This window comes from Trachypithecus francoisi, unplaced genomic scaffold (assembly GCF_009764315.1).
Source record: "Trachypithecus francoisi isolate TF-2019V2 unplaced genomic scaffold, Tfra_2.0 Lachesis_group10, whole genome shotgun sequence".
Classification (NCBI taxonomy): Eukaryota; Metazoa; Chordata; class Mammalia; order Primates; family Cercopithecidae; genus Trachypithecus; species Trachypithecus francoisi.
The window spans coordinates 32344857-32371010 of record NW_022681455.1 but is presented as its reverse complement, the minus strand read 5'-3'; the positions used below and the strand labels follow the sequence as shown (position 1 = coordinate 32371010).

The following is a 26154-nucleotide window of genomic DNA, read 5'->3' as shown; positions in this document are numbered from 1 at the left end:
ACAAACAAACAAAAAACCAGACGTCACAGCCTCAACAACAGAGTGAGACCCTGTCTCTACAATGAATAAAAAATTAGCCAGCATGGTGGCGTGCACCTGTGGTCCCAGCTACTTGGAAGGCTGAAGTGGGAGGATCACTTGAGCCCAAGAGGTCAAGGCTACAGTGAGCTGTGATTGCACCACTGCACTCCAGCCTGGGTGACAGAGTGAGATCCTGTCTCAAAAAAAAAAAAAAAAAAAATCACTAAGAGGGCTGTAAGAGACATGGTTTTTTAAAAATGTTATCATTTTTAATTGACAAATGTGTATATATTTATGGTATACAACATAATGTGTTGATATATGTATACACTGTAGAATGACTAAATCAAGCTGTTAATATATCCATTTCCTCACATACTTTTTGTAGAGAGAACTCTTAAAATCCACCCTCTTAGCAAATGTCAAGTATAACACATTATTAACTATAACCACCATATTGTACAAAAGATCTCCTGAATGTATTGCTCCTATCTAACTGAAACTTTGTGTCCTTTGAGCAACATCTGAGATACAGTATTTTTTTTTTTTTTTTTTTTTTGAGATAGAATCTCACTCTGTTGCCCAGACTGGAGTGCAGGGTGCAATCTCGGCTCCCTGCAACTCCACCTCCCTGCAACTCCACCTCCCGGGTTCAAGCAATTCTTGTGCCTCAGCCACCCAAGTAGCTGGGATTACAGGCGTGCGCCACCATGTCCGGCTAATTTTTGTATTTTTAGTAGAGACAGGGTTTTGCCATCTTGCCCAGGCTGGTCTTGAACTCCTGGCCTCAAGTGATTTGCCCTCCCCGGCTTCCCAAATTGCTGGGGTTACAGGCATGAGACACTGCACCCAGCCTTGAGATACAGTATTTTAAAGGGCAGTCAGGCATATTAAAGCAAGATGGTGAAGAAAACGTTTGGAGAAGTTCAAGATATAGGAAAATTTGCTGATACGAATTTCTGACAGCATGGTGTGTTTTAGAGAGTAAGGAGAGGTGGAAGGAACGTCCAATTAGGAATTTAAAAAAGCATTATGATAATAAGCATCCTTAAGATGAGGATTATTTTCAGATGGTGAGTAAATTAAATGAGGATGTGACCCATTTGGGGATTAATCTCAAAGGATGATGAGTAATTAGTTACATAGAGTATTTAGCTGAAGGATGCATAGGGCCACCAGGAAGCTATTCATCCCTGAAGCTCAAGATGATATGTGGTCCTGCAGAATGGATGAGGCCCTCTTGAGAGATAATTCTCATAAGCAATTCACTGGACTGTGGTAACTTGAGAAAGGGCTTCTCAAACCAGGACCTCAAAGGACTTGATCCTATTATTTCTTTGAAAATCTTGAACTAGCATGGTGCCCAAGATGGAGGAGGCTGTGGTCCATTACCCGTACATGTATAAACAGATAAGGACTGCAATGTGAAACAATGATATAATAATATGTGTTGAGCATTATGCTCCAGGCTCTGTCCTAAACACTTCTTCATAATAATCCTAGGAAGTAGATATTATTATAAATTCTATTTTTAAAATGAATAAACTTAGGCATAAAAAAATAAAAAACAGGCAGAGTAACACAGCTAGTAAGTAGGGGAACCAGGATTCAAACCCAAGCATTCTAGTAGTTGATGGCCCATTGTACTTAATGAGACCTAATCAAGGGTCCCCTTTCTAAAATGATTTCAGTGAGAATTGTATACTTTATAAACCAATTAACTCAGACTGATGTGGATTTTTATTATTATTCCTCAGTGCCAACTCCAGGAATCATATTTCAGTTTATTTTCTATTTCTAATTTAGGAAAGAGAAATGAGAGCAAGCAGATAAGAAGGAAGTACATAGGGAAACTAAGGAAAGTTTAATCAAGACTAAGGTCCTCCACCTCCTCAAAGCAAGTAGAGGAAAAAGAAAAAAGAAAAAAAAAAAAAACTAAGGGCCAAGCATGGTGGCTTACACCTGTAATCCCAGCATTTTGGGAGGCTGAAGTAGAAGGATCCTGGAGGCCAGGAACTCAAGACCTGCCTGGACAACATAGTGAGGCTCTGTCTCTTCAAAACAATTAAAAGGATTAGTAGGGCATGGTGGCATGCCTGTAGTCCTAGCTACACAGGAGGCTGAGATGGGAAGATCACTTGAGCCCAGTAGTGAGAGGTTACAGTGAGCTATGACAGAACCACTGAACTTCAACCTGGGCAACAGAGTGAAACCCTGTCCCAGAAAAAAAAAAAAGACTGAGGTCTTCCAAGTTTTCTTAAGAGTTTCAACCTTTACAAAGGCTGAGAAGAAAAGGAAAAGGGAATCACCTTCTCTGCTCATCGTCAGTCCTACATGTCATTCTGGGCCTTGGCCACACCACCAGAGTACAAGATGCCTAAACAATCCATGAAAAAAATCACACTACAGCTGGCATAGAGGATCTGATGCTCCCTGGGGAAGGTAGTGTGAGGGATGTTTTTTCTGATCTTCTTTTCAAAGGGGGGTTAACACTGATGCTTTTAAGCAATCGATGTGCCCTTAGAGATGTGGGTATTTAACACAGTTTACAAGGGAATTGAGCAAGTTCTTGGTTGTTTCAGTACCATAAACCCTTGTTTGTCTAGGGACCTCATCCTCCTTATTTGCCTCTTTCTAGGCAGGCCCTATTTCTAGAAAGTCAGCCTTTTTGCTTCTCCTACCAAAACTTACCCTAAGGCTAAAAGGCCCAAGAACATAGGGCTTTAGTTTGTGAATGTAGCCTCACTGAATCATAAAAGTTGAGCAGAAGAAAAATTATTAAACCCTGTCATAGATCAGTTAAATGCAGTTCCAAAAGATGGTGAGAATTATCAAACTTTGCATAGTCATTTAACAGTCAATGTAAGACAAATAAGTCTAATGTCCAGACTTTCTCCACTGAATATAGTGAGGGTTCATTCTATGGTAGCTTGTACAAATTACTATCAAAGTTAATATCATTAAACCTTCTACAAGCCTTGCCCTAGAATTTTTTATTTTACAAGAGGAACATTTTAGAGATGAACAAAAACAACAGAAAAAAAATGTTGGGGAGGGAAGATGGTACGTTAAAGAAAAAAAAATTTTTAAGGAATATTCCAGAAAGAAGAGAAAATTGTAAAGAATATGAAGGAAAACGTGCTGAACTTAAAGTGAAGAAAACTGGAGGCTAAAATTGCCTTTAATTTTTTGCATACTCAGGCACAGCCCTTCTCTTTCTCAATCTCGGTATTCTTTTCTTATAAAACTAGAACCTTTGTCACATTGCCTTTCTTTGGTTCTTGAAGCTATCACATTAGGGAAAGAAGACTCTCCAAACTGAAAAGATGAAAGAAAAAGGGAGGGAGAAATGGAAAAGACAGGAGAAAGGTGGTGAATGAAATCAGAATATTGGAAATATAGTAAATCTGAATATTCCCCTGTAACTTTCACTCCTGCATAGTGTCTAAGGGGGAAAAGACATGGGACCACCTACAAGTGTGACCACTTTATGAGCCTACCTACAGGGGAATGGAAAGTCTAATAACCTGAGGGAGGACCTATTTCCGGGAAGACTCTTGGGAAATTGATGGATTATTGAAACTTTAGACTGACTTGAATAATTGTTATTGTTCTTTAGCTTCACCTCAAGGATCCATGAGTAAGTTTATCTTTTTGTTTCAAAATCTGGTGGTGTTGGACTCCTACACAAGGCAGAGGACTTCTCCCTGTCTGAACTATTTTCTGTTTCCTGCTATGTCCGTGTAACAGGGCTTAAGTCTCATGATTCTCCACCTTGTCCTTCATTAGCCATCTTAACTGGATCATGCCCACCTTTATCACCTTTCCCCCCCTCTAAGACAATGAGACCTCCCACCTTGCTTAAGCAAATTCCTTCCTTCTTGCCTTTGACCACAACCTCTCACTCCCTTATTTCTTCAGAAGTCTTTGCTTCTCTCTTCTACATCTTTAAATATTTTCCTTCCTTTAACTGCTTCTCCTTAAGGTATAGAACAGGTTTGATTTTCTTCCTTCTTAAACAGATCCTAACTACGTCCCTCTCTAATCACAGCCTATCTTCAAGGGAGGAAATTATGCTGTATACTCTGACTGTGGGCTTAGAAAAAAGTTATTGCTCACTTCTTATCTGAACTATATACTATTTCTCCATGAATTGAAAGTAATATAAGACCTACTAAAAATCACTTTTAAAATAAATTTGCTTGTTAATTATTTTCAATTTACAGAGGACTATTGCCTAGAAGTTAAGCATGCAGACTCTAGAGCCAGGCTAACTAGAGTTGTATCCCGGTTCCCTACTTACTATTTGTGTATTTAATCTCTCATTAAAATTCCAAGTCAGTTGTATAACTAATTTCAACAACCAGTTGAAAATTAATCAAATAAAAGAACAGAGAAGAGGCTAGGTACTGTGGCTCACGCCCGTAATCATGACACTTTAGGAGGCTGAGGCGGGTGGATCACCTGAGGTCAGGAGTTCAAGACCAGCCTGGCTAACATGGTGAAACCCCATCTCTACCAAAAATACAAAATTAGTTGGGCATGGTGGTGTGTGCCTGTAATCCCAGCTACTAGGGAGGCTGAGGCAGGAGAATCACTTGAACCCGGGAAGGGCAGGTTGCAGTGAGCCAGGATCGCACAACTGCACTCCAGCCTGGGTGACAGGGTGAGACTCCATCTCAAAATAAAAGAACAGAGAAGTGAGGGAAGCTAGAAAAAATGAATGGAGAAGGGAGGAAAACCAAAGAGGTAAAGTTTAAATAAACCTTCTGGAACTGATTTCAATTGATCGTCAAAAAAAAAAATGAACACATTTTCTAAATGAAGGGAAGATTGTGACAGGAACGAGGAGCAGAGAAGTGAGGAAATCGGCAAAAAATCCAAAACAGATAACCCTGGCTGGACAGATTTTTTTCTGATCTATGTGCTTTTCCTACAAAATTTTTCATATTGACTATTACTTTTGTGGTTGCATATTAGGGTCACATTTCCTACTAGCAAAGTTGTTTCTTGTTCAAAGATGGAATTAAATATATCATATTTCATTATTTTTTTCTAAAAGGTATCAAAACTTCCAGATGCTTCACAATCTGAACAAGTTTATTACTCACAGGTTTTAATTAAATGTGACCCAACCAATACCTATCCTTAAAATAAGGAAAAGAAAGGGATTCACTCGCCCTATCCCGACTCAGGCCACAACCCATATGATGCTGATCTCAAACTGCACTGTTGCTGAAGTATAGATGGTGCTCACTGAAATCATCTCTTCTTTTCTGAAAATACAGATTCCAAATTAGCCAACAGTAGCCCAGTGCCACCTGTAGATGTGTTTTGTTTGGCCAGCATGGCATTATTTTAAACTTTGAATTTGAATGCCTCTGAGCAGGGCATGGACTTTTCACCATCTCTATCCCTTATAACTCTAGCAGATTCACAATCATGAGACCTGCTGGACCCCTTAATGCAAGTGAGTTTGTGATCACCACAAAGATAATGAGGAATTCTGTCTGGTATGGAAAATGTGGTACTCTCCAAACGAACTAACTTGGATGTTCCCATTAGGAAGAATATCCACAGAGACAGTGTCCTTAATCCAAAACACATAATATTCAGTATTTTGGCAGGATATGTACATCCTAAGTTTTTTTTATCTGCTTCTTTGCTCTGTAAGGCAACAAATAAATGCCTTTCACTGCCCTGCTTATTTGTCTTCAGCTGGAAAACACCACAAAATACTCAGTTCAAGAATTTCCTTTCTTGGCCCAGTACGGAGGCTCATGCCTGTAATCCCAGCACATTGGGAGGCCGAGGTAGGGGGATCACTTGAGGCCAGGAGTTTGAGACCATCCTGGTCAACATGGTGAAACCTCATCTCCAATAAAGATACAAAAATTAGCTGGGTGTGGTGGCGCATGCCTGTAATTCAAGCTAATCAGGGGGCTGAGGCACAAGAATGCCTTGAACTCAGGAGGCGAAGGCTGCAGTGAGCCGAGATTGTGCCACTGCACTCCAGCCTGGGTGACAAAGACTGTCTCAAAAAAAAAAAAAAAAAAAAAGAAGAGAAAAGAAAAACTCCTTTCTCCTCATTATTCCATATTACTTTAGGTCAGGAATGGAATATATATGATCTGTGTTACATTTCTGCTCATGCCTTTGTCTACGGCAGACATCAGTAATTGATCATGATTCTCTTACCTCCTCAGCCCACATGTATCCTAAAATTCCTCTGATCTCCAGATAGTCATACTAATTGATCAAAATTAAATATGCATAACTCAAGTATACTTGTCACTCCTAACATAGGATAATATCTTAAATCTGAAAAAATCTTAAGTATAGAAAACTGTCCTTTTAAAATTATCTTTATTTGGTGGTGGAAGTGGCTTCACCTTCTCAAGAAACTGACAGTTCAGTGATTGATGGCCTAAAATACCACATAGAAAAACAGACATCTCTTCCCAAATGCTGAGGGTAGATCCTGTTGTTTCTGGGGAAAGCTACTATTTCCCTCCCAAAACAGCAAAGTAACAAATAAGCGAAAAATAATTATACACAAAGAAGGAAACAAATTATTCAATTATTTTAAGAGAAAAAATTGCAAAATTTTCAATGTCTTAAAATATGATTGGTTATTTCTCAAGACAGAAGCAACAGAGATTAAAATGACATAATTCAGGTACTAAGGTACACAAGAAGACAGGGTTATTTTAAAGATTAAAATAACACAAATTAATAAATCAAAAATAAAAACACAATTAAGTGCACATTATAATGCTCTGCTGTCAGGACTCAGAACTTTTCAAATGACAGTCAGAAATAAAAGGAAAAAATAAAGCAGAAAAAAGTAAAATAAAGTAGCTTACTACTTTGCCAAAGTATTTCATTTGTTTATAGTTACTGAATATTTCTTTCCATAACATTTCTAATACAACTTTTCAGCTTTCCCTTCTGTTATTACTCCTGATTTTTCACTGCAACTTCACAATATAAGTAAGATGGGGACACCACTTCTGTTTTAGAGATGAGAAAATTAATGTTCAAAACATTTAGTGACTTGCCCAAAATCACAGAGCTAAAGAAGAGCAAAATTGGGACTCAGGTCTTTAACCTCAAGACTGTTTGTACCACACCTGGGGAGGAGGAGGAGGGAACGGGATTATCTATCTCCATGCCTTCTGATAGTCTAAATCTAATTTAGTCTAAAGTCTAATCTAAATCTAATCTAATATTATACTTTTCAATTTTTATTATAGGTAGTATAAAATGTTTAAAAACAATTGAAGAACCTCTCTGTAAGTTTCCCATATACACAACTCAGTCCTTTTTTTACTGACACCTAATAATTGCACAAATTTATGGGATACATGTGATATTTTGATACATGCATATCAAGTGTAATGATTTGGATGTTCTACAATGTGCCTGCTACCAGAGGAATGGGGAGGGTGGTGAGAAGGCACATAAAGGTGGAGGAAAGGAGAAAAACTTGCAATTTTACTGTTCTCTTTCTTTTACCAGTATGAGGAATTTGAGGCTGATTTCAAGATCCTATAAGTGACTGATTAATTTTTTTTTTTTTTTTTTTTTTTTTTTGAGGTGGAGTTTCACTCTTGTTGCCCAGGCTGGAGTGCAATGGCATGATCTCAGCTCACCGCAACCTCCGCCTCCCAGGTTCAAGCAATTCTCCTGCCTCAGCCTCCCTAGTAGCTGGGATTACAGGCATGTGCCACCAGGCCCAGCTAATTTTGTATTTTTAGTAGAGACGGGGTTTCTCCATGTTGGTCAGGCTGGTCTCGAACTCCCAACCTCAGGTGATCCACCCGCCTCGGCCTCCCAAAGTGCTAGGATTACAGGCGTGAGCCACTGCGCCCGGCCTGTGACTGATTAATTTTTTCATTTAGCAAAGGGGAAATTTTTATAATAAAAACTAGATTAATTAATGAAATTGTGAAAAAGTTTCTGGGGCCAGGGAAAATTGTCTATAATCTTTAGAAGGATTTGACAGCAGGAAGATAATGAAAATTAAGAATAATAACTGCAGGGAGTATGATTTTCACAGTCTCCTAAGGAAAAAAGGAAAATGCCTGCTTACCTTCTTGCTGCCTTTCCATGTAAATCAAATGTGTAGTAAATGCTTGATCTGAAACTCCCTGAGATAAACACCCTTGAGTCATGCTGTCTCTAAACTCACCTTTTTTGTTTGTATTTTAGCCAGAACTGCTGGAGCCATTAGTAAGTTCTTTTTCTGCCCTTTAATTCTCATGTGCTTTGCTCTACTAAACTGTTAGAATATGTAAGACATTTCATATTTCTAGATGCTTTTGTTTCTTTCACAAATTGTCCATTCTTTTCCCCTTCTTTATTCTCTATTCTTATCTTAATAAACTGCGGTGCCTCTGTAAGAAAGTGCTATTACCTTTAACTTTTCCAAACTCTTGAGATTCAACAGCAAAGGGAAAAGAGTAAAGAACAAAAAATGGTCAAGTGAAAGGAAGAAAGATTGCCCTGTGAGAAAACCCAGTAACACTCAAAGAAAGAGGCTTGATGGTGGCCATTCTACTTAAGACCCACCAAGAAAATTTCAGTGACATGCAGTAAGTCCCAGCTCACTGACCGAGGATCCCAGACTGTCACTGATGTTTGTGGGATGTATATCCCCTGCTATGAACAAAGAATAAATCTGAAAGAAGTATCCAGATAGAATTTTAAATGAAACTGTAGCGTACATCTCTGGAAGAAGCATTGGTTGGGAATAGAGAATAAGGGATAAGTGAGAGGAAGTTGATTTAAAAAGGAAAAAAAATAATGGTAAATGGAAACAATGACTTTTATATGATCTGAGATTTTACCAGCCCTTTATGGCTTTGATGCTTAAAGTGAGTCCAAGGACCTGCATCAACATCACCTTGGAGTTTTAGAGATGCAGAGTCTGAGCCTGTTGCCCACCCCTGACCTACTAAATGAGACTTTGCATTTTAACAAGATCCCCAGGTGATTTGCATGCATACCAAAGTTTAAGAACCATTGCTCTACAGGATTTTAATTCTCTGCCCTGAGAGAGGAAATAAAAAGATGAATGCACTTGGTCCAAATTTAACCAGCTTTTCCAGCCCTGCCGATTCTCCATACCAAGACTGATCTTAAAGTCAAAGACAAGAAAGATGAAACTCATCAGGGTTTAATTCACTTTTTAACACATTTCCATCCTTCATTTTTGAGGATGTTCAGAGCTTGAGCCCCTGAGGCAGCACTAACTCTGAAGGAAAGAGGAAAAAAGTGATTTGAGAATTAAAGCTCGTGGTATATCACATCCTGTATCTACTCCTCTTGGAGTGTTTATACAAATGAAACATTATTAAAATAATCAAGTCAAACTTCGAGAGCAAATACTGGGTAGGTATCATAAAAGCACATATTAGGCCAAGCACAGTGGCTCATACACGTAATCCCAGCACTTTGGGAGGCCAAGGTGAGAGGATCACTTATAGCCTGTGAGGTGCATGAGGTGTAGAGGTGTGGTGGGGTGTGTGTGTGTGTGTGTGTGTGTGTGTGTGTGGTCATAAATAAGAAGACTGTTACTGCATTATTAACAAGTATGTGGGTCTAGTGTTTCAATTCCTTTGCCCACTACTCATACCTATAAATGTCTTAAGTCAACCTAGCAGTTTCTATTCCCTCTTATATGGCAGGCCAAGTTACTCTGTTGAATAAGGGCCAAAATCACCACAGAGACAGAAATTCCCACTGTCTCCTTCAGAAGATGAGGCTATAGATTCTAGCTAAGCAAGTTCAAATTAGCCAGCTGGAAGACAGGCAATGGCCTGTGTAATCTACTGAGATACAAGCAGGACACCCAACGGGAAAGGGGAAGGAACCCTGCCTGACCAAATGTGCATCCCTACAGTTCCAGCTGGCAGATTCCAGCAGTAACCGGGGTCCTCCAAGGTGAAGAAGGAAGCATTTATAAACTCTATTTGTTCCTCCATGGAAGTGGAAATTTTGCTCCTGGTGTCTACATTTGTGATGTTTTCCCAGAAAGAATTTTAATGCAAACAGTATTTTCTCATTAGTTCTATTTTGGTTTTTCCATATTTTAGCTGAAACTATTAGACCTATAAGTGAGTTCCTTTTCTGTTTTCTCTAACGTTCTTTGGCCTTCTGCGGGATATGGGGTCCTCTCCACATCCTGTTACCATTTCTACCCGTACAGGATTTCTCACTCATACTTCTTATTTATATTCAGATCTTCTGACACCTTCTGATGCCCAAGCCATCAGACACAATATCCTGAATTGTTACCAAATTTAGGATAAGGGAAAGCCAAATAATTCATGTTTAAAATTGTATTTTATTTTAATTATTTACATTTATTATTTTTTAGTTACCTAAATTTCTCATTTAAGATGGATGCTGAATGATTTAAATTGGTAGGAGGGTTATGCGGCTTCCAGGCTAAGATTATCTGCAGTCCCACAGTAGTTGTTCTCCTCTAGTTGAATTGTTTTATAGTTTATTTAGAAACAATATCGGTAAAATGAAAATTCTGTTAATGTCAAAACACACTTTCCTCCTTTTTGTATTTCAGTGCAATTCACAGCCCCTATTCGTAAGTATCAAGTTTGTTTTTCCACTCTGGTCCCTTTGATATCTGACCTACGAGGTCTTGGGGCCTGATCTGCTCTGCATTTTTCTAAATAATTTCAACTTTTATTTTAGATTCAGGTGGTGCAAATGCAGGTTTGCTAATGGGTATATTGTGTGATGCTGAGGTTTGGGGGTGACATGCTTTCTTAACACTGTCTTTCTCAATTCCCCTAGCATTCCTGTTACATAGTTTCCAAAGAGGCCATCCACAAAGTGTTAAGAAATCTCACAGGCTAACATTTAAAAATATAAACCAAAACAGCCCTCTTACTAATAGTCATAATGATCCATCAGCAAGGGAAGGTACATCTTTCAAATAAACCACGTCTCTAAGGAAACTGGGGGCAAGGGACAATAAAATGTAAGAAGAAAAATAGAGGCATAACAGATTAATATGGAGTGAGTCTTTCCCAACCCTCTGAAGATTTCCAACCATCCCTGAAAGCAGGAGGAGGCCTCCATCCCTGTAGGTCCCTTATATTGTGCAACAGGGAGCCTGCCTGAGGCTCGCCATACAAGCAACTCTTGATCTTCCCGTTGTTTCTATTTATGATACTCCCTAGAGTGAGTGTTAGGCAATGGGAATTTCCTTCACAGTGGTGAAGCATACTGATATCTTTTTCTTTCTCCCTCTCTCTCTCTCTCTCTCTCTTGCAGCTGGAGCTACAGGACCTATCAGTAAGTTTGCTGTCTGATTCTCCACAGTGAGCATTTTACTTTCCTGCAGTATCTTAGGGATCAGTACCTGGTTTCCATGTTGGGATTTCAAGGGTTTAGAGTTCACATTTTCTTCATCCTCTTATTTTTCTTCGACCTAGCATTTCAGTAAATCATGATTAGCTCTGTGAACGTACACTTCACCAATAAAAGCAAACTACAAAGTGGAGGATGAACGCTTGCAGATTTCCAATGGCTCCTCAGCATCACACAAGGGATTTTTAGATGAGGAGGCCCTTACATGTACTAGTTTGCCATAGCAAGAAAGTCACCATTTCTACTACTCAACTGCAACTGAACTTGACATTAGTGATGCAGATTCCTACTGGGGAAAGTATATAAATGAAAGTACATAAATAAAAAGTATATATAAAATACATATATATATAGCTACTGATTTCTTTTCTCTTTTTTCTTTAGAGCTCTCTCACAAAACCATTGGTAAGTCATCTGATTCTCAATTATAATGCCTTTTGGTACTTTACTTAGAACATCAATCTAGGCCGGGCGCGGTGGCTCAAGCCTGTAATCCCAGCACTTTGGGAGGCCGAGACGGGCGGATCACGAGGTCAGGAGATCAAGACCATCCTGGCTAACACAGTGAAACCCCGTCTCTACTAAAAAATACAAAAAAACTAGCTGGGCGAGGTGGCAGGCACCTGTAGTCCCAGCTACTCGGGAGGCTGAGGCAGGAGAATGGCGTGAACCCGGGAGGCGGAGCTTGCAGTGAGCAGAGATCCGGCCACTGCACTCCAGCCTGGGCGGCAGAGCAAGACTCCGTCTCAAAAAAAAAAAAAAAAGAACATCAATCTATTTTCAATTCAATTATTCATGCCCAAGGACTCAAGGATCAAGTCCTTCTGCCACCTCATAATTTCACCCAGTGCTCCTTCAGGTTGGACTCATCCAGGTTTTGCAATAAAAATATATTAACTATGAAGCTGAAATGCAAAGTGAAAAATATCGCGCTAGAGATGGTCTAAGCGGATGCTAAGCTGTTTCCACTTCAGCATATAATCTAGCTCTGTAGAGTCAATATTTAATAAAGATTTAGAACCCAGCACCCAAACTTCCTGCTTTGCTTTCCATGGAAATGATTTTTCCATTATTAGATAATCTTCACTTTGTAAAATAATGCAAATTTTAAGTTTCCTTTCCTTTTTTGGGGGGGGTGGGGGGGGAAGAAAGAGTCTAGCTCTGTGGCCCAGGCTGGAGTGCAGTGGCGCGATCTCGGCTCACTGCAAGCTCCGCCTCCTGTGTTCAAGCCATTCTCCTGTCTCAGCCTCCTGAGTAGCTGGGACTACAGGTGCCCGTCACCACGCCCGGCTAATTTTTTTGTATTTTTAGCAGAGATGGGGTTTTACCATGTTAGCCAGGATGATCTCGATCTCCTGACCTCGTGATCTGCCTGCCTCACCCTCCGAAAGTGTTGGGATTACAGGCTTGAGCCACCTCGCCCGGCCTTTCTTTCCTTTCTAATTGCCCTGAAAAGTTCTCTCCAGAAGAGTTAGGCTCTATTTTCAGCAACTTTTAGCAACCTACTCACATTCTTTGAGTGATCCCTATAAGGTCTTACTACTATTTTTCTAACACTTGTGTACATTACTTTGTTGCATCTAAACAACATCAAATGGCAATGGGTAAGGAAGTTATTATCCTCACATTTAGAAATGAGGAAACTGAGGGTCAGGAGTCATTCTCAAAAAAAAAAAAAAAAAAGAGGATGGGTTAGTTAGTAAAATTAAGACTAAAGTTTTATTAACTCTTCATTCTTTCCACTATCTTTCCATTTTTGGGTGTTATAACAAGTTATTAACAGTGAATAAAATGAACTTCTAATGTTGAGATTAAAAGGTAGTAAAGGCCTAGAGGAGATAAAGTGAGAGAATGAGTAACACAAATAGTAACAGATAAAGAATGAAGATGCAGGTTAGAGACAGATAAATAGGAGAAATTTTAAAAGAACAAAAGTAGGAAGAAAATTGGAAGGAGAAAGAGTAAGTGAATTGGCACATAAGAGAATAAAGAAGAGAAACGAATATGTTGAGAAAGAGAATAAAAATAAAGGTACAAGAAGTCACAAATTGAAACTGGAAACAGGAAGAAAATATAGAAAAACTGAAGAAACAAAATACATTTTGAAGTGATCACCTATCCAAGGATTTAGTAACTTATGTCAAGAGGGCAGGTTTCCTAAGAGTTCTACTTCAGAATCAAAGATACATATTTGTAGATACAGACAAAGCAACTATTAGCATAATATCTAAACGTATAACTGGTCTACTGCTCATAGCCAAGGGTATCCAGATCTGGACAGCCACTTTCTAGGTGTTTATACACAGAAAAAAAAATTCAGAGTTAAAAGTTTGGGGATTATATTGATCAAAATTTGGATGTTTCCCATCCTGAGTGACACTGAAGTGAAGGATTATTAACTGCAATGCCCACTGGGTGAGGATATGGTATTTTCAGATTCAACTAACCTTGCAGACTTACAAGATTACCATAGCTCTCATCTGGCACCAGTCTACTCAGTAGGACCTAAGGCAGGAAGCACAGCTTGCCAGCAAGGGCATTATCAGCTATCCCTCTGCTGTGGGAGCAGTACTCGCCATGATCCATGCAGGTGTCCACATAGCCACCTAGGACCTTTTCTGCTTGGCCTTCTGTTAGATGAGTTGGGAGCTGACCTGGCTTAGAAACCCCACAGGTCTACCAGGAACTAAAATCTCCTATAAGAACCTCATACACATTACCTGCAGGGATCCCGTAAGGAATATGACCAAACACATGGGTCACTGCACTCAGGGAAGCCCAAAGTTATGGCTTCTTAATACATATTTACAGTTCTCCCAGTTCAGATGCAGTCTGACATCAAGGATCATTCTTATGTAAGCAGTGTTGCTAAATAACATAACAGGCTTTCGGCCAGGCGCGGTAATCCCAGCCCTTTGGGAGGCCAAGACCAGCGAATCACAGGGTCAGAAGTTTAAGACCAGCCTGGCCAATATGGTGAAATCCCATCTCTACTTAAAAAATACACAAAAATTAGCTGGGTGTGGTGTCGTGCACCTACAGTCCCAGCTACTCAGGAGGCTGAGGTAGGAGAATCGCTTGAACCCAGGGGGTAGAGGTTGTAGGGAGCCAAGATCATGCCACTGCACTCCAGCCTGGGCAACAGAGTGAGACTCTGTCTCAAAAATAAATAAATAAATAAATATAACAGGCTTTCGATATTTATCAGGTCATCGGGTGATCAGAGCTAGAAAACCAACTGAAGGCCAAATTCTCATTAAAAACTGAAGGTTTGGGCCAGGCATGGGCTCACACCTATAATCCCTGTACTTTGGGAGGCTAAGGCAGGAGGATCACTTGAGACCAGGAGTTCAAGACCAGCCTAAGCAACAACAGAGCAAGACCCCATCTCTACAAAAAAATTCTTTTTAATTAGCCAGGCATAATGGCATGCAGCTGTAGTCCTAGCTACTCAGGAGGCTGAGGTGGGAAGATCACTTGAGCCCAGGAGGTGGAGACTGTAGTGAGCTATAATTGCACCACTGCACTCCAGCCTGGGTGACAGAGTGAGACTTTGTCTCAAAGGAAAAAAAAAAAAAAAAAAACAGAAGGTTTTGTTGACTCTTTGCTCACAGACTCTAAAGCTAATCAAAGCAGCAGTCACTGCTCTATCACTCTCCAATAAGCTGGAAGCTATGAGAAGAGGAAACTGGATTCTTACCTCCCATTCTAATGTCTACCTCTGGAACATATTAGTTGATCAGAAATAAAGATTTTAGTGAAAGAATAGTCCCTTGGGAAAGAAATATTTTCTACTCCTACTGACAGGAAGTGTTTCACCTTTCCCTACTATCAGTAATGTTAATACCTAATAACAAAGTTTCACCTTTCCCTAGTATCTCTTAGGTTGACAAGAATCCTATAAAAACTTTCACCTTGGGCTGAAATACTGCAGTAAATGCTAAATATTCTTTTTCCTTTTTTCTATAGTTAACATAGTTGGATTAATTCTCCCTAATGATCTCATAACTGATATCACTTCTTCTCCCCTGCTCTACCTCTCAAAGCCTCCGTTCTAGGATAAAATTAGTGAAAAATATACTCCCCAGTCAAACAACCATACTAATATGCCAATTTGAACTTCTTTTTTAGTGCATACTCCAGGACCTATTGGTAAGCTGCCTGTATATATCAACTTATCTCTATTGGCTTCTTACTATGTCTGAAGGAGACTGGCTCCAACTGTTTAAGTATCTGGGTTAAAGAATCTAAAAATCATATGTCTTAGACTTTCATTTCCCCATATCCTAACTGTTAGGTTTTGGAGGGAAGGTAAGGGTTAAAGAAAGACACAGAGAGAGTGGTGGCTCTACAGCAAATGCAGGCTTTATGTCCAGCATAAGACCTACAGAAGCGGGGAACTAGCCTAATGCCAGTGTCCACCGCGGCTTACAGGCTGGGGATACTTATAGGCATGGGTGGGAGGGGTCTGGGTAGTATGGCTCGCTGCCCAGCAGGATATTGATAAGATGTTCCCATGATAAGGGGGTTCTGGCCCCTGTTCCTGCAGAATGTGGTGTTCCTTGCACTTTCTCCCAGCAGAATATGATAGGGAGGTTTCTTTAGTTGGCCCTTTGTCCACCTTGTAATCAGGTGGTTAAGCAGAACGTTTCTCACAGCCTGAACCCCCGTGGAATGTTTTACGTTGACCAAGGTCTTCAAAATAGCTGGAGGCTTACAAAATGGTGCAGTTTGGATTAACACTAACATCTCTCTGGGCAACCAAGTATATTTTAGAAAATGGAAATTCCATTACCTTAAAATTCATAACAGACAGGCATTGTTCTAATAGTGATTTTAGTGGCTTGTCAATAATCATTAGAATAGCTTCCTAAGGCAAAGGTGTAATCGAATCTGGAAAAGAAAATAAGAAATGAACAAGAATATAAAAGAAAGATAGCTGAGAGTGAAACAGAATGATGTGAGGAAAAAAGACTGGGGGAATGTGGGGAAAGGAATACAATTAAGGATCTCACCTCCAACACCTATAATGAAAAGCAAGAATGAAGTGGTTATGCTAACTAAAACAGGGTTAATAATCTCGTAGATCTGGTTCTTATGGAGAGGCTACAGTACAGCAGTAGTGCAATGAAAAATATTTAATCCTGAATAAAGAGATTTAGTAATTCCTGAGAAAATCATTTTCTCTGCTTGCCTTGGGAAAACAGCACTAATAGAGGTGTTTTTGGGCCAGGCGCAGTGGCTCACACCTGTAATCCCAGCACTTCGGGAGGCCAAGGTGGGCGGATCACCTGAGGTCAGGAGTGCAAGACCAGCCTGGCCAACATGGCGAAACCCCATCTCTACTAAAAATACAAAAAATAGCCAGGCATGGTGGCGGGCACCTGTAATCCCTGCTACTCAGGAGGCTGAGGCACGAGAATCACTTGAACACAGAAGGTGGAGGTTGTAGTGAGCCAAGATCACCCCACCGCACTCCAGCCTGGGCGACAGAGTGAGACTCTGTCTCAAAAAATATAAGTGTGTGTGTGTGTGTGTGTGTGTGTGTGTGTTTAATTTGTTTGTTTCTATTTTTTAGTACAATATCCTGGACCCAATGGTAAGTACCTTACCTATCCTTCTCCCTCCAGGTTCCTTGATCTTCTCCAGTGTCTAGAGGGCCTGGTCCCTGTCTGAAATGCCCTAGATGTGTCTTACTGCCATAAGAGCAGTTGTTTTACGCATGTTTTTATGCTTCCTGGTTTCAACCTACTGAGAATTCTCCAGGGCTATTTTTTTTTTTAAAGAAAAAGAGTAAGAAAATTTCCCCAGAAATAGTCACAATGTCTTATATAACAATACAGAAGAATTTTCTAAAGTAGCAGAGAGAGAATAATAAGGGCAGCTTTCCAGTTCTGAAGTGCTTTGTAGTTTCTAAAGGACCCATTCAAAGATAATGGAGACAATGAGGAGGAAATGAGAAAAGAAAATCAAATTTTAAGAATAAATACAAAAGGGAGAAAAGACAATAAAATTTTACAGGAAATACTATTCTGGGTCTAGTCTAACCTGAGTTCTCCGGTCTTCTCTCCAAAGGCCTTTCTCTTTCCTCATGTCCTATCCTGCTCTCTATCTCCAAACACCTTTCATCCCCACCACACGTGCGCGCATGCGCAAACACACACACACGGCAGAGAGGAAAAGAAAGGACAGAGCACCTCGTGGAACACGATATGACAGTAATTGGGCTGTAATTACAGGAACTGGCAGAAGCATCACATATGGAAGAGAATAAAGTGAAAGTCCATATTGTGACGAACTAGGGAGAAACCGGTGTTAAAATATAGGGCATCAAACCAACCCCAGGACATGGGAAATTCTGAGTCTAGAAATTAAGAGGTAGCATTAGAAAGTTTAAGTCAAGCAGGAAGGATTATCAGAAGGCAAGTCACATATATTCAAACAAACATTCCTTCATCTAGCTGATCTCCTACCATGCATCAGATACTAAGCTGAGCATCATGAATAAGGAAGAGAGAGATGTGGTTGGTCTCTGGTGCCATGGAGTTTACACTCCTATAAGATCACTTGGGAAAACAAACCCAAAATGTGTAGAGAGCAGGCAGCATCCCACACAATCATACTATGACCATTAAAACTAGGTATTTACTGCCCTAAATTCTGGTTCTAACTATCCTTTTTGTGCATGAATAAGAGCCATTTGTTACTGACTATTCCCCTGAATCAAGACTGATTTTTCTCAGTACTCACAGATATTGCCAAGACTTATAGCTTTGGAAGTTCTCATAATTATTACCCGGAGGATAAACATAAGCCAGCCCACCTCAGAGGATCTCACTGGGGCTAAGGGAAGGGTCACATGTGGTCCAAAGTTCCCTAATAGCCACCATGTGCCAGAGAATCTACATGGATACATGAATTCCCTTTCCCTTTTCTCCCCTGCTTGACTCCCTCTCCCCTATGTGTAAACACTTTAAAAATATGATAGTGTACAAATGAAAATTATACTGCTATTTTATTCCTTCCTAGCTTTTCCCTAAGTTATAAGTGATTTGGAGAAAGTGCAAAATGAATTGATTAAAATTTAAATGACTTTAACAAAAATTAGTGGTTCACGACAGCCCTAGTAAAGAGAGTAGGAAGAAGACGTTTCAAGTCAATTGAAAGGTTATTACCGGGTAGAATATTCACTATTTGAGTAATGGGTACGCTAAAAGCCCAGACTTCACCACTTTGTCATATATGCACATAAGAAATCTGTACTTGCAACTCTTAAATATAATTAATTAATTAAAAGGTTAGTTGAAAAAGAATGACTAAAGAAAATGAGGCCGGGACCGGGCATGGTGGCTCATGCCTGTAATCCCAGCACTTTGGGAACTCAAGGCAGGTGTATCACGAAGTCAGGAGTTCAAGACTTGCCTGACCAATGTGGTGAAACCCTGTCTCTACTAAAAATACAAAAATTTGGCCGGGCGCAGTGGCTCACTCCTATAACCCTAGCACTTTGAGAGGCCGAGGAGGGTGGATCACTTGAGGTCAGAAGTTCAAGACCAGCCTGGCCAACATGGTGAAACTTCATCTCTACTAAAAACACAAAAATTGGCCGGGCGTGGTGTCGCATGCCTGTAATCCCAGCTACTCAGGAGGCTGAGGCAGGAGAATCACTTGAACCCAGGAGGTGGAGGTTGCAGTAGGCCGAGATGGCGTCACTGCACTCCAGCCTGGGCGACAGAGTGAGACTCTGTCTCAAAAAAAAAAAAAAAAATGATACTGGGCGCAGTGGCTCACGCCTGTAATCCCAGCACTTTGGGAGGCCCCATGGGCCAGATCTAGCCTAGCCAAGATGATGAAACTGCGTCTCTATTAAAAATATAAAACTTAGGCTGGGCGCAGTGGCTCACGCCTGTAATACCAGCAGTTTGGGAGGCCAAGGCGGGCAGATCATGAGGTCAGGAGATCGAGACCATCCTGGCTAACATGGTGAAACCCCATCTCTATTAAAAACACACACACAAAAAAATTAGCCAGTTGTGGTGGCGGGTGCCTGTAGTCCTAGCTACTCAGGAGGCTGAGGCAGGAAAATGGCGTGAACCCAGGAGGCAGAGCTTGCAGTGAGCCGAGATCACACCACTGCACTCCAGCCAGGGTGACAGAGCAAGACTCCATCTCAAAAAAAAAAAAAACAAACTACAAAAATTAGCCAGACTTGGTGGCAGGCACCTGTAATCGCTTGAACCCAGAAGGCAGAGGTTGCAGTGAGCCAAGGCCATGCCACTGCACTCCAGCCTAGGTAACACAGCAAGACTCTGCCTCAAAAAAAAAAAAAAAACAGAAAGAAAGAAAATAAACGAAAAAGCAAAGGAGACTGACAAAAGTACATATAAGTGTAAGTTTAAGACATTATGAACCTCTAGAAGTGTTTCAAGCATTTACTGTCCCTGAGTGAAATAAGAAGGAAGAATAAAGCCTCACTTTATCACTTTATAACTAATCTCCTGCCTCAGACCAGCAGAAACAGGTCTGAGGCTACAAAGCACAAAGTAAGGCACGTAAGACTGGACATGCACTGAGCTGTCAGATTTTAGAGGCCCCCATATCCTCTCTGCAGTTACCCTCTTTAAGCCTATCAAGGGAGAACTGAATTCACTTGGTTCTACACATGTTGATTTCTCCATTGTGTGTTCCTTCTGTTTCTTACCACCAGCTGAAACTTCAGTAATGACTGGTTAAGTTCCATGCCTGTTATAGGGCCTAGCATACTTTTCCTCTCTGCTCATTTCTGTCTTGTGTGTGTAGAAACTCATATTCCTTCATCTCTTTTGCTTGTTCCACTATTTAGCTGCTCCTCCACCCCTAAAAGGAATGAATAAAGGAGAATACCAAACCCACTGATCAACCCAAAATAGAGAGATACACTTCGGAAACTACCCTAAGTTTATAGTGACTTGTCAACGAGGGAAGGGAAGGATATTTGTATGAATAAATGAAAGCTTTCACAAAATTGCAGAAATAAGGAGAAGAAAGGTAAAGGCAGCACAGTTTAAAGAAATTACCAATCCCCCACAGGATTTCCAGCAGTAACCACTCACTGCAAAAAGGGAAGAGATAAATCATCTCCCTTTCCTGCAGCCTCCTATACTAAGCAGAAGGCAGAATTCCCACAAGGCATGATGGCAGGTATATTCCCCAGCCCAGAGCTCTATGCCCCTGCCCTAAGAAGGATGTTTCTTCCATTGCCATTTCTGATATTTCCTTTCAGGAAAGTAGTAAAAAAAACTAGCTCCTCTTTCAGCAGCCTGTACACATTGGTTTATCTTTGTTTTTCAGCTATCGGATCCTCTTGTGAGTTTGACTATTTCCCTTCATGACTGAAACTCAATTGTCTCCAGCAGTGTCTAACGTATCTTAAGCCAAAATGTATGCATTCACATTGTGATACGATAAACTTCCAATTTCCTTGGTCCCTTATTTTTCCATTACTCAGAACACAAATATATTAGTTTTTTTTCAGCGTCACGATCAGACTATTGCATTTAGCAATCAACAGCATGGGTACAAAAAAAAATCTACATCAAAACCCTTTGTTGGATTGCTTTACACTTTCCACAGAACAGAAACTAAAATAATCTGTTATACAATTAATCACAAATACAGTCCTTGAGTTTTTTGCCCATACACATGAGTATTTGTCTAAAACATGTCTTCTTTGTACCAGCTAGGCCCTGCCACCACTGTGCTTGGCTGAGTTCACAAATCTGTTGTAACCTGTAGCTTCCCTGTCACTTCTCTGGCTCTCCTCTCCTGCTAAGCTTTGTTTTCTCATTAAAATCTTCTGCCACTGCCATAGCTACTGCTGCTACTGGAACCGTCATAGCCACTTTGGTTTCATGCTTTGGGAAAGTATTGGCCTCCACCACCATAGGGGCCAGAGCTTCTGCCTCCAAAGTTTCCTCCCTTCATGGATCCAGAATTTGAAGACTGATTGTTTTAACTGCCAAAATCATTGTAGCTTCCACTACCTCCAAAATTTCTTCCATCATTACCAAATCCATTATAGCCATCCCCACTGTCACCATATCCACCACCACCATGGCTGCCACCAAATCCACCATGACCACTGAAGTTTCTTCCATGACCAAAGCTGTCATTCCCACCAAAACCACCTCCACGATCACCACCAAAGTTTCCAGAACCACTTCGACCTCTTTGGCTGGATGGAGCACTAGCCATCTCCTGCTTTGATAGGGCTTTTCTAACTTCACAGTTGTGGCCATTCATAATATGGTATTTCTGAATGACAGTCTTATCCATGGAGTCATGGTTGTCAAAGGTTACAAAAGTAAAGCCTTTTTTCTTGCTGCTGCCTCGGTCAGTCATGATTTCAATCACTTCAATTTTTCCAAACTGTTCAAAATCATCTCTTAGTTGATGTTCTTCAGTGTCTTCTTTAATGCCACCAACAAACATCTTTATCACAGTTAAGTGGGCACCTGGTCTTTGAGAATCTTCTCTTGTGACAGTTCTCTTTGGTTCCACAACTCTTCCATTCACCTTGTATGGCCTTGCATTCATGGCTGTATCTACCTCCTCCACAGTGGCATATGTGACAAACCCAAAGCCCCTGGAGTGCTTGGTGCTTGGATCTCTCATGACCACACAGTCCGGGAGCATTCCTCATTGCTCAAAATGGCTCCTCAGGCTCTCACCAGTTGTTTCAAAGCTCAACCCTCCAATGAAGAACTTCCTCAGCTGTTCTGGCTCTTTAGGAGACTCTGACTTAGACAAGATGGCCGGGAGAAGAGAGACTTCCACGATACTTCTTCCATGGCGTCCATGGGCAGAAAGGCATAAATACATTATTAATAAGTTTCTAGAACATTCACTGACTCATACAAAAAGTAAAGACCAGAGAAAAAAGTTTCTACATGACTCTAAAGAATGTTAATTAGGAACTTTCCATGCAGAAGGAAAAAAATGAGAGAAAAATCATATAGAGCCATTTCTGCTTTCTAGATAAGTCATCTGTACGGGCAATTAGTCAGTTATTTGTTTGTTACTCTGTGGTGCACTTATCAAAATCCACTGATGTCTGTTGGAATTTGAGTTGCAACATGGAACTTGAAGTTCTCAGCCTTTTGTTTTTCCATTGTCCAGAATTCAACTAGCTGATAGTGTTTTGGAAATTTCTAGTGCCTTTGATTTAAAAAAAAAAAAGAAACTGTTCAAGCAAGTATATCACTAGTAATTTTACCAATAGAAAAAAAAATGAGTAGGAAAAGAAACAAGAAGGGGGTAACAAAAAATATCTTTGCTTGTTTTTCAGTCAGATCGCATCCTCACACAATCAGTAAGTCTATGTGTTCATTTAATTTTCTCCTTTAGGACTCAGTTGGTCTCTAGTGGAGCCCAAGAGTCTTTATCTGACCATATTGGGATACAAAGGGCTTGAGATACATCTTGGCCCCTTGCTGTCTCATTATCAAAACCTCTCTGGATTACTAACGATGTACTGGAAAGTTTTTTTTGTTTTTTGTTTTTTGTTTTTTGTTTTGAGGCGGAGTCTCGCTCTGTCGCCCGGACTGGAGTGCAGTGGCCGGATCTCAGCTCACTGCAAGCTCCGTCTCCCAGGTTTACACCATTCTCCTGCCTCAGCCTCCCGAGTAGCTGGGACTACAGGCGCCCACCACCTCGCCCGGCTAGTTTTTTTTTTTTTTTTTTGTATTTTTAGTAGAGACGGGGTTTCACCGTGTTAGCCAGGATGGTCTCGATCTCCTGACCTCGTGATCCGCCCGTCTCGGCCTCCCAAAGTGCTGGGATTACAGGCTTGAGCCACCGCGCCCGGCCGTACTGGAAAGTTTTAAGACTACCAATTTACAATCCCCTGCAGGATTTCAAGCAGTTACCAGTCACTGCAAAAAGGGAAGAGATAAGTCAGAGCAGAGAAAAAAAGTTTACAAAATTTCAAAGCCCATCAACAAGAGACTATCTTACCAAACACTATATGTTCTCACTCATAGGTGGGAATTGAATAATGAGATCACTTGGACACAGGAAGGGGAACATCACACACCAGGGCCTATTGTGGGGAGGGGGAACGAGGGAGGGATAGCATTAGGAGATATACCTAATGTAAATGACGAGTTAATGGGTGCAGCACACCAACATGGCACATGTATGCATATGTAACAAACCTGCACATTGTGCACATGTACCCTAGAACTTAAAGTATAATTAAAAAAAAAAGAGACTGTCTTACAAAGGGAAAAAATGGTAGGAGAGAAAGGAGTAGATAAGAAGTTTCTATAACCCTTTTTCATTTGACCCTCCTGCTGTATCTGCTCTCTTGCTCCACACTAAATTCCAAAACATCTAAGAAAATTTTGTATCATCTTTTAGAGACTTTAGAGGATTTAAGCCTAAACTTTAAACAACAACTTTAAAAAATTATAGGGCATTTCCTCCATATTTTGCTTTCACGTGACACATCATTCTCTCACCTTTTAAATAACTCCATGGAAAAGTTAATATTTTATTAAAAAATAAAGAGCAGGGGAGAAAGTTATCAGCAGGTCAAAATGATATATTACAAGGGACTTAACAAATTGAAAGACAATTTGAGCAAAGGGGAAAGAAAAAGGAGATAATTTTCTCTGGTCTATTTACAAGCTGGATTCATTTCACTTGCTATCAGTAAGTCCATGTTTTCAGCACTGTAGGATTCTAGAATCTTTCCTTTCCCTGGTGCTGCTAAGATTTCTGGGTTTGGGGTACATACTACTTTAACCATTTACCTTCCCATCATCAAAATTCCATGAAGTTATTGATGATTTTCTGAAAGTTCACATTCTGCTGATTCATGTTAAAAGTAAATGAATACCAAAGGGAAAGTTTTCCCTATTGTTATAATGACCTACCAAGAAGAAACTCTCTACATAGAAAGGAAAATATCATGGAGAAAAAACAGTTGCTAAGATACCTCTCTGTTTTTCAGCTGGTCCACCTTCAGCACCCCGCGGTAAGTTCAATTTCTTTTTCTACTGTTTTCTGTTGTTCTTGTTGCTCCCTGCAAGGCTTAGAGACCTGTCTCTACCCTGCTCGTTTCTAACTGTGTGTGCAGCTGCCTGACTCCAAGCTTCCAGTTTCCTCTGCCTTCTGCTCATCCAGCTTCTCCCTGAGAAGGAAGTTATATTTACATAGCTTCAAACATATATTTACTTTGTATCTCCTCTAGAACTATTTAAGTGCTTTAATTACATTATCTCATTTAATCCTCAGAATAATTCCACTAACCCCTTTGTAAGAGATAAGAAACTGAGCCAAATACTTACTCAAGAATACTTAGTCATAGAATCATAATTCGGACCCAGAACGGTGTCCAAGATTCTCCCCTACACAAATATACCTCCCTAGAGGGAACCTTGTTTCTTTCAAAGAAATCTTCACTGATATCTAATTTGGTTTTTAGGTGCACCCGTGGCACCCATAAGTAAGTATAACATCTCTTTTTCTTCTTTGGTTCTCTGTGGTCCCCTTCATTTCACTTCTGTCAAAGTGATTTGAGTTTCCCATTCTTCTCTTGCTTCCTTATTACCCTGCTTGCCCTATAATTTTTTTAAAACACTAATTAAAAGCGGGAGTAAGCTAGCATTCATCAACAATAAACTGAACAATACTGAAATAACAAGTCGGAGGAATTTTCAGGGGGGTGGAGAGAGAAAGAGAGAAAGAGAGATGAAATCCAAAATGATGTCTAAATGGAGAGAAACCTTCAGTGTTCCTTCAAACATTATAGTGCAAGGATCCAGTGGTGTTTTCCCAACACTATGCCCAAAGCTATTCAGGTCCAATAAATGGAAGAGGGCCTTTAAGGAAACTCTACCTTTGATTTCATCATTACATCATCACTGTTAAATCCTACATCTAGTTTTGCATTATAAAACTAATCTAAAACCAAATGATCTATAGGGTGGTTTGGAATACCTCCTTCATTACTCACCCAAGTCCTCCCCTCACAGACTCCAGCAAAATATATTAGATAATACTATGTGTTTTCTATTTGAGAAAAATTAAATGGATTTTTGTTTGCTTATTTTTCAGTAATTTCGCAGAGAACCGCAAGTAAGTACCTTTACTTCTCAGCTGGTCATATGTGGAGACTTATCTTAGATGTTTCTATTTCTAAGTGCCTCATATTTCTCATATTCATTTGCTTCTACATAACCCAAAGCCTTCAAGATTAGGACTGCAAGTCAGCCTTTTTGATTGGTAACTGTAGTATTTCCCATTATAAACTCAACTTCCAAGGTAACACATACGAACAGTGACTCAATATTTAAACCAGATCAAGCACTGACAATGATATTTAATATAGAATTCGTGAAACCACCTTTCACACTATGTCTTAGTTTTCCAAACTGTAAATCTGGTTCTCATATCTCAGTTACAAATGATTTAAGCAAACCCAACATCGCTTGGATGCCTCAGCCTGAAATTATATCACATTAATATTAAAACCCAAAGTTCCTATCAAGGTTAAACACGCAGATGCCAAAAGAGCCCAGGCAGGTCAGTAAATGAGCAAGATGAGGTGCGTCTCCTGGGAACTGTGTAAAACTGGGAGGACACATATAATCTGAAGAGGGTAGCTATTGCCCTGCTCCAGCCAACCTCTTCATGCAAGAATTCACATCCAGAGTTGTCAAAGCATCTTACTTAATCCAGAGAGTAGGT

General features: G+C 40.2%; 2 protein-coding genes and 1 long non-coding RNA gene across 3 annotated transcripts in view; 2 read left to right on the top strand and 1 right to left on the bottom strand.

Annotated features, from left to right (window-relative positions):
• Window positions 1-26154, top strand: part of TSBP1 (testis expressed basic protein 1) — a 70697-nt gene that overhangs the window by 19732 nt on the left and 24811 nt on the right. Inside the window, exons 8-9 of the mRNA XM_033219813.1 lie at window positions 3641-3661; window positions 7278-7316. Coding sequence (XP_033075704.1) covers window positions 3641-3661; window positions 7278-7316 — 60 coding nt within the window. The remainder of the gene's footprint in view (window positions 1-3640; window positions 3662-7277; window positions 7317-26154) is intronic.
• On the top strand, window positions 10610-25542 carry LOC117087002. Its single transcript, XR_004438638.1, has 8 exons — window positions 10610-10630; window positions 11326-11346; window positions 11806-11826; window positions 15553-15573; window positions 17000-17020; window positions 24416-24439; window positions 24890-24910; window positions 25522-25542. It is a non-coding gene; the product is annotated as an uncharacterized LOC117087002 (long non-coding RNA).
• Window positions 20594-22242, bottom strand: LOC117087001 (heterogeneous nuclear ribonucleoprotein A1-like). Its single transcript, XM_033216727.1, has one exon. It carries the CDS (start codon window positions 22093-22095, stop codon window positions 21412-21414), a length of 684 nt encoding a protein of 227 aa, XP_033072618.1. The 5' UTR covers window positions 22096-22242; the 3' UTR covers window positions 20594-21411.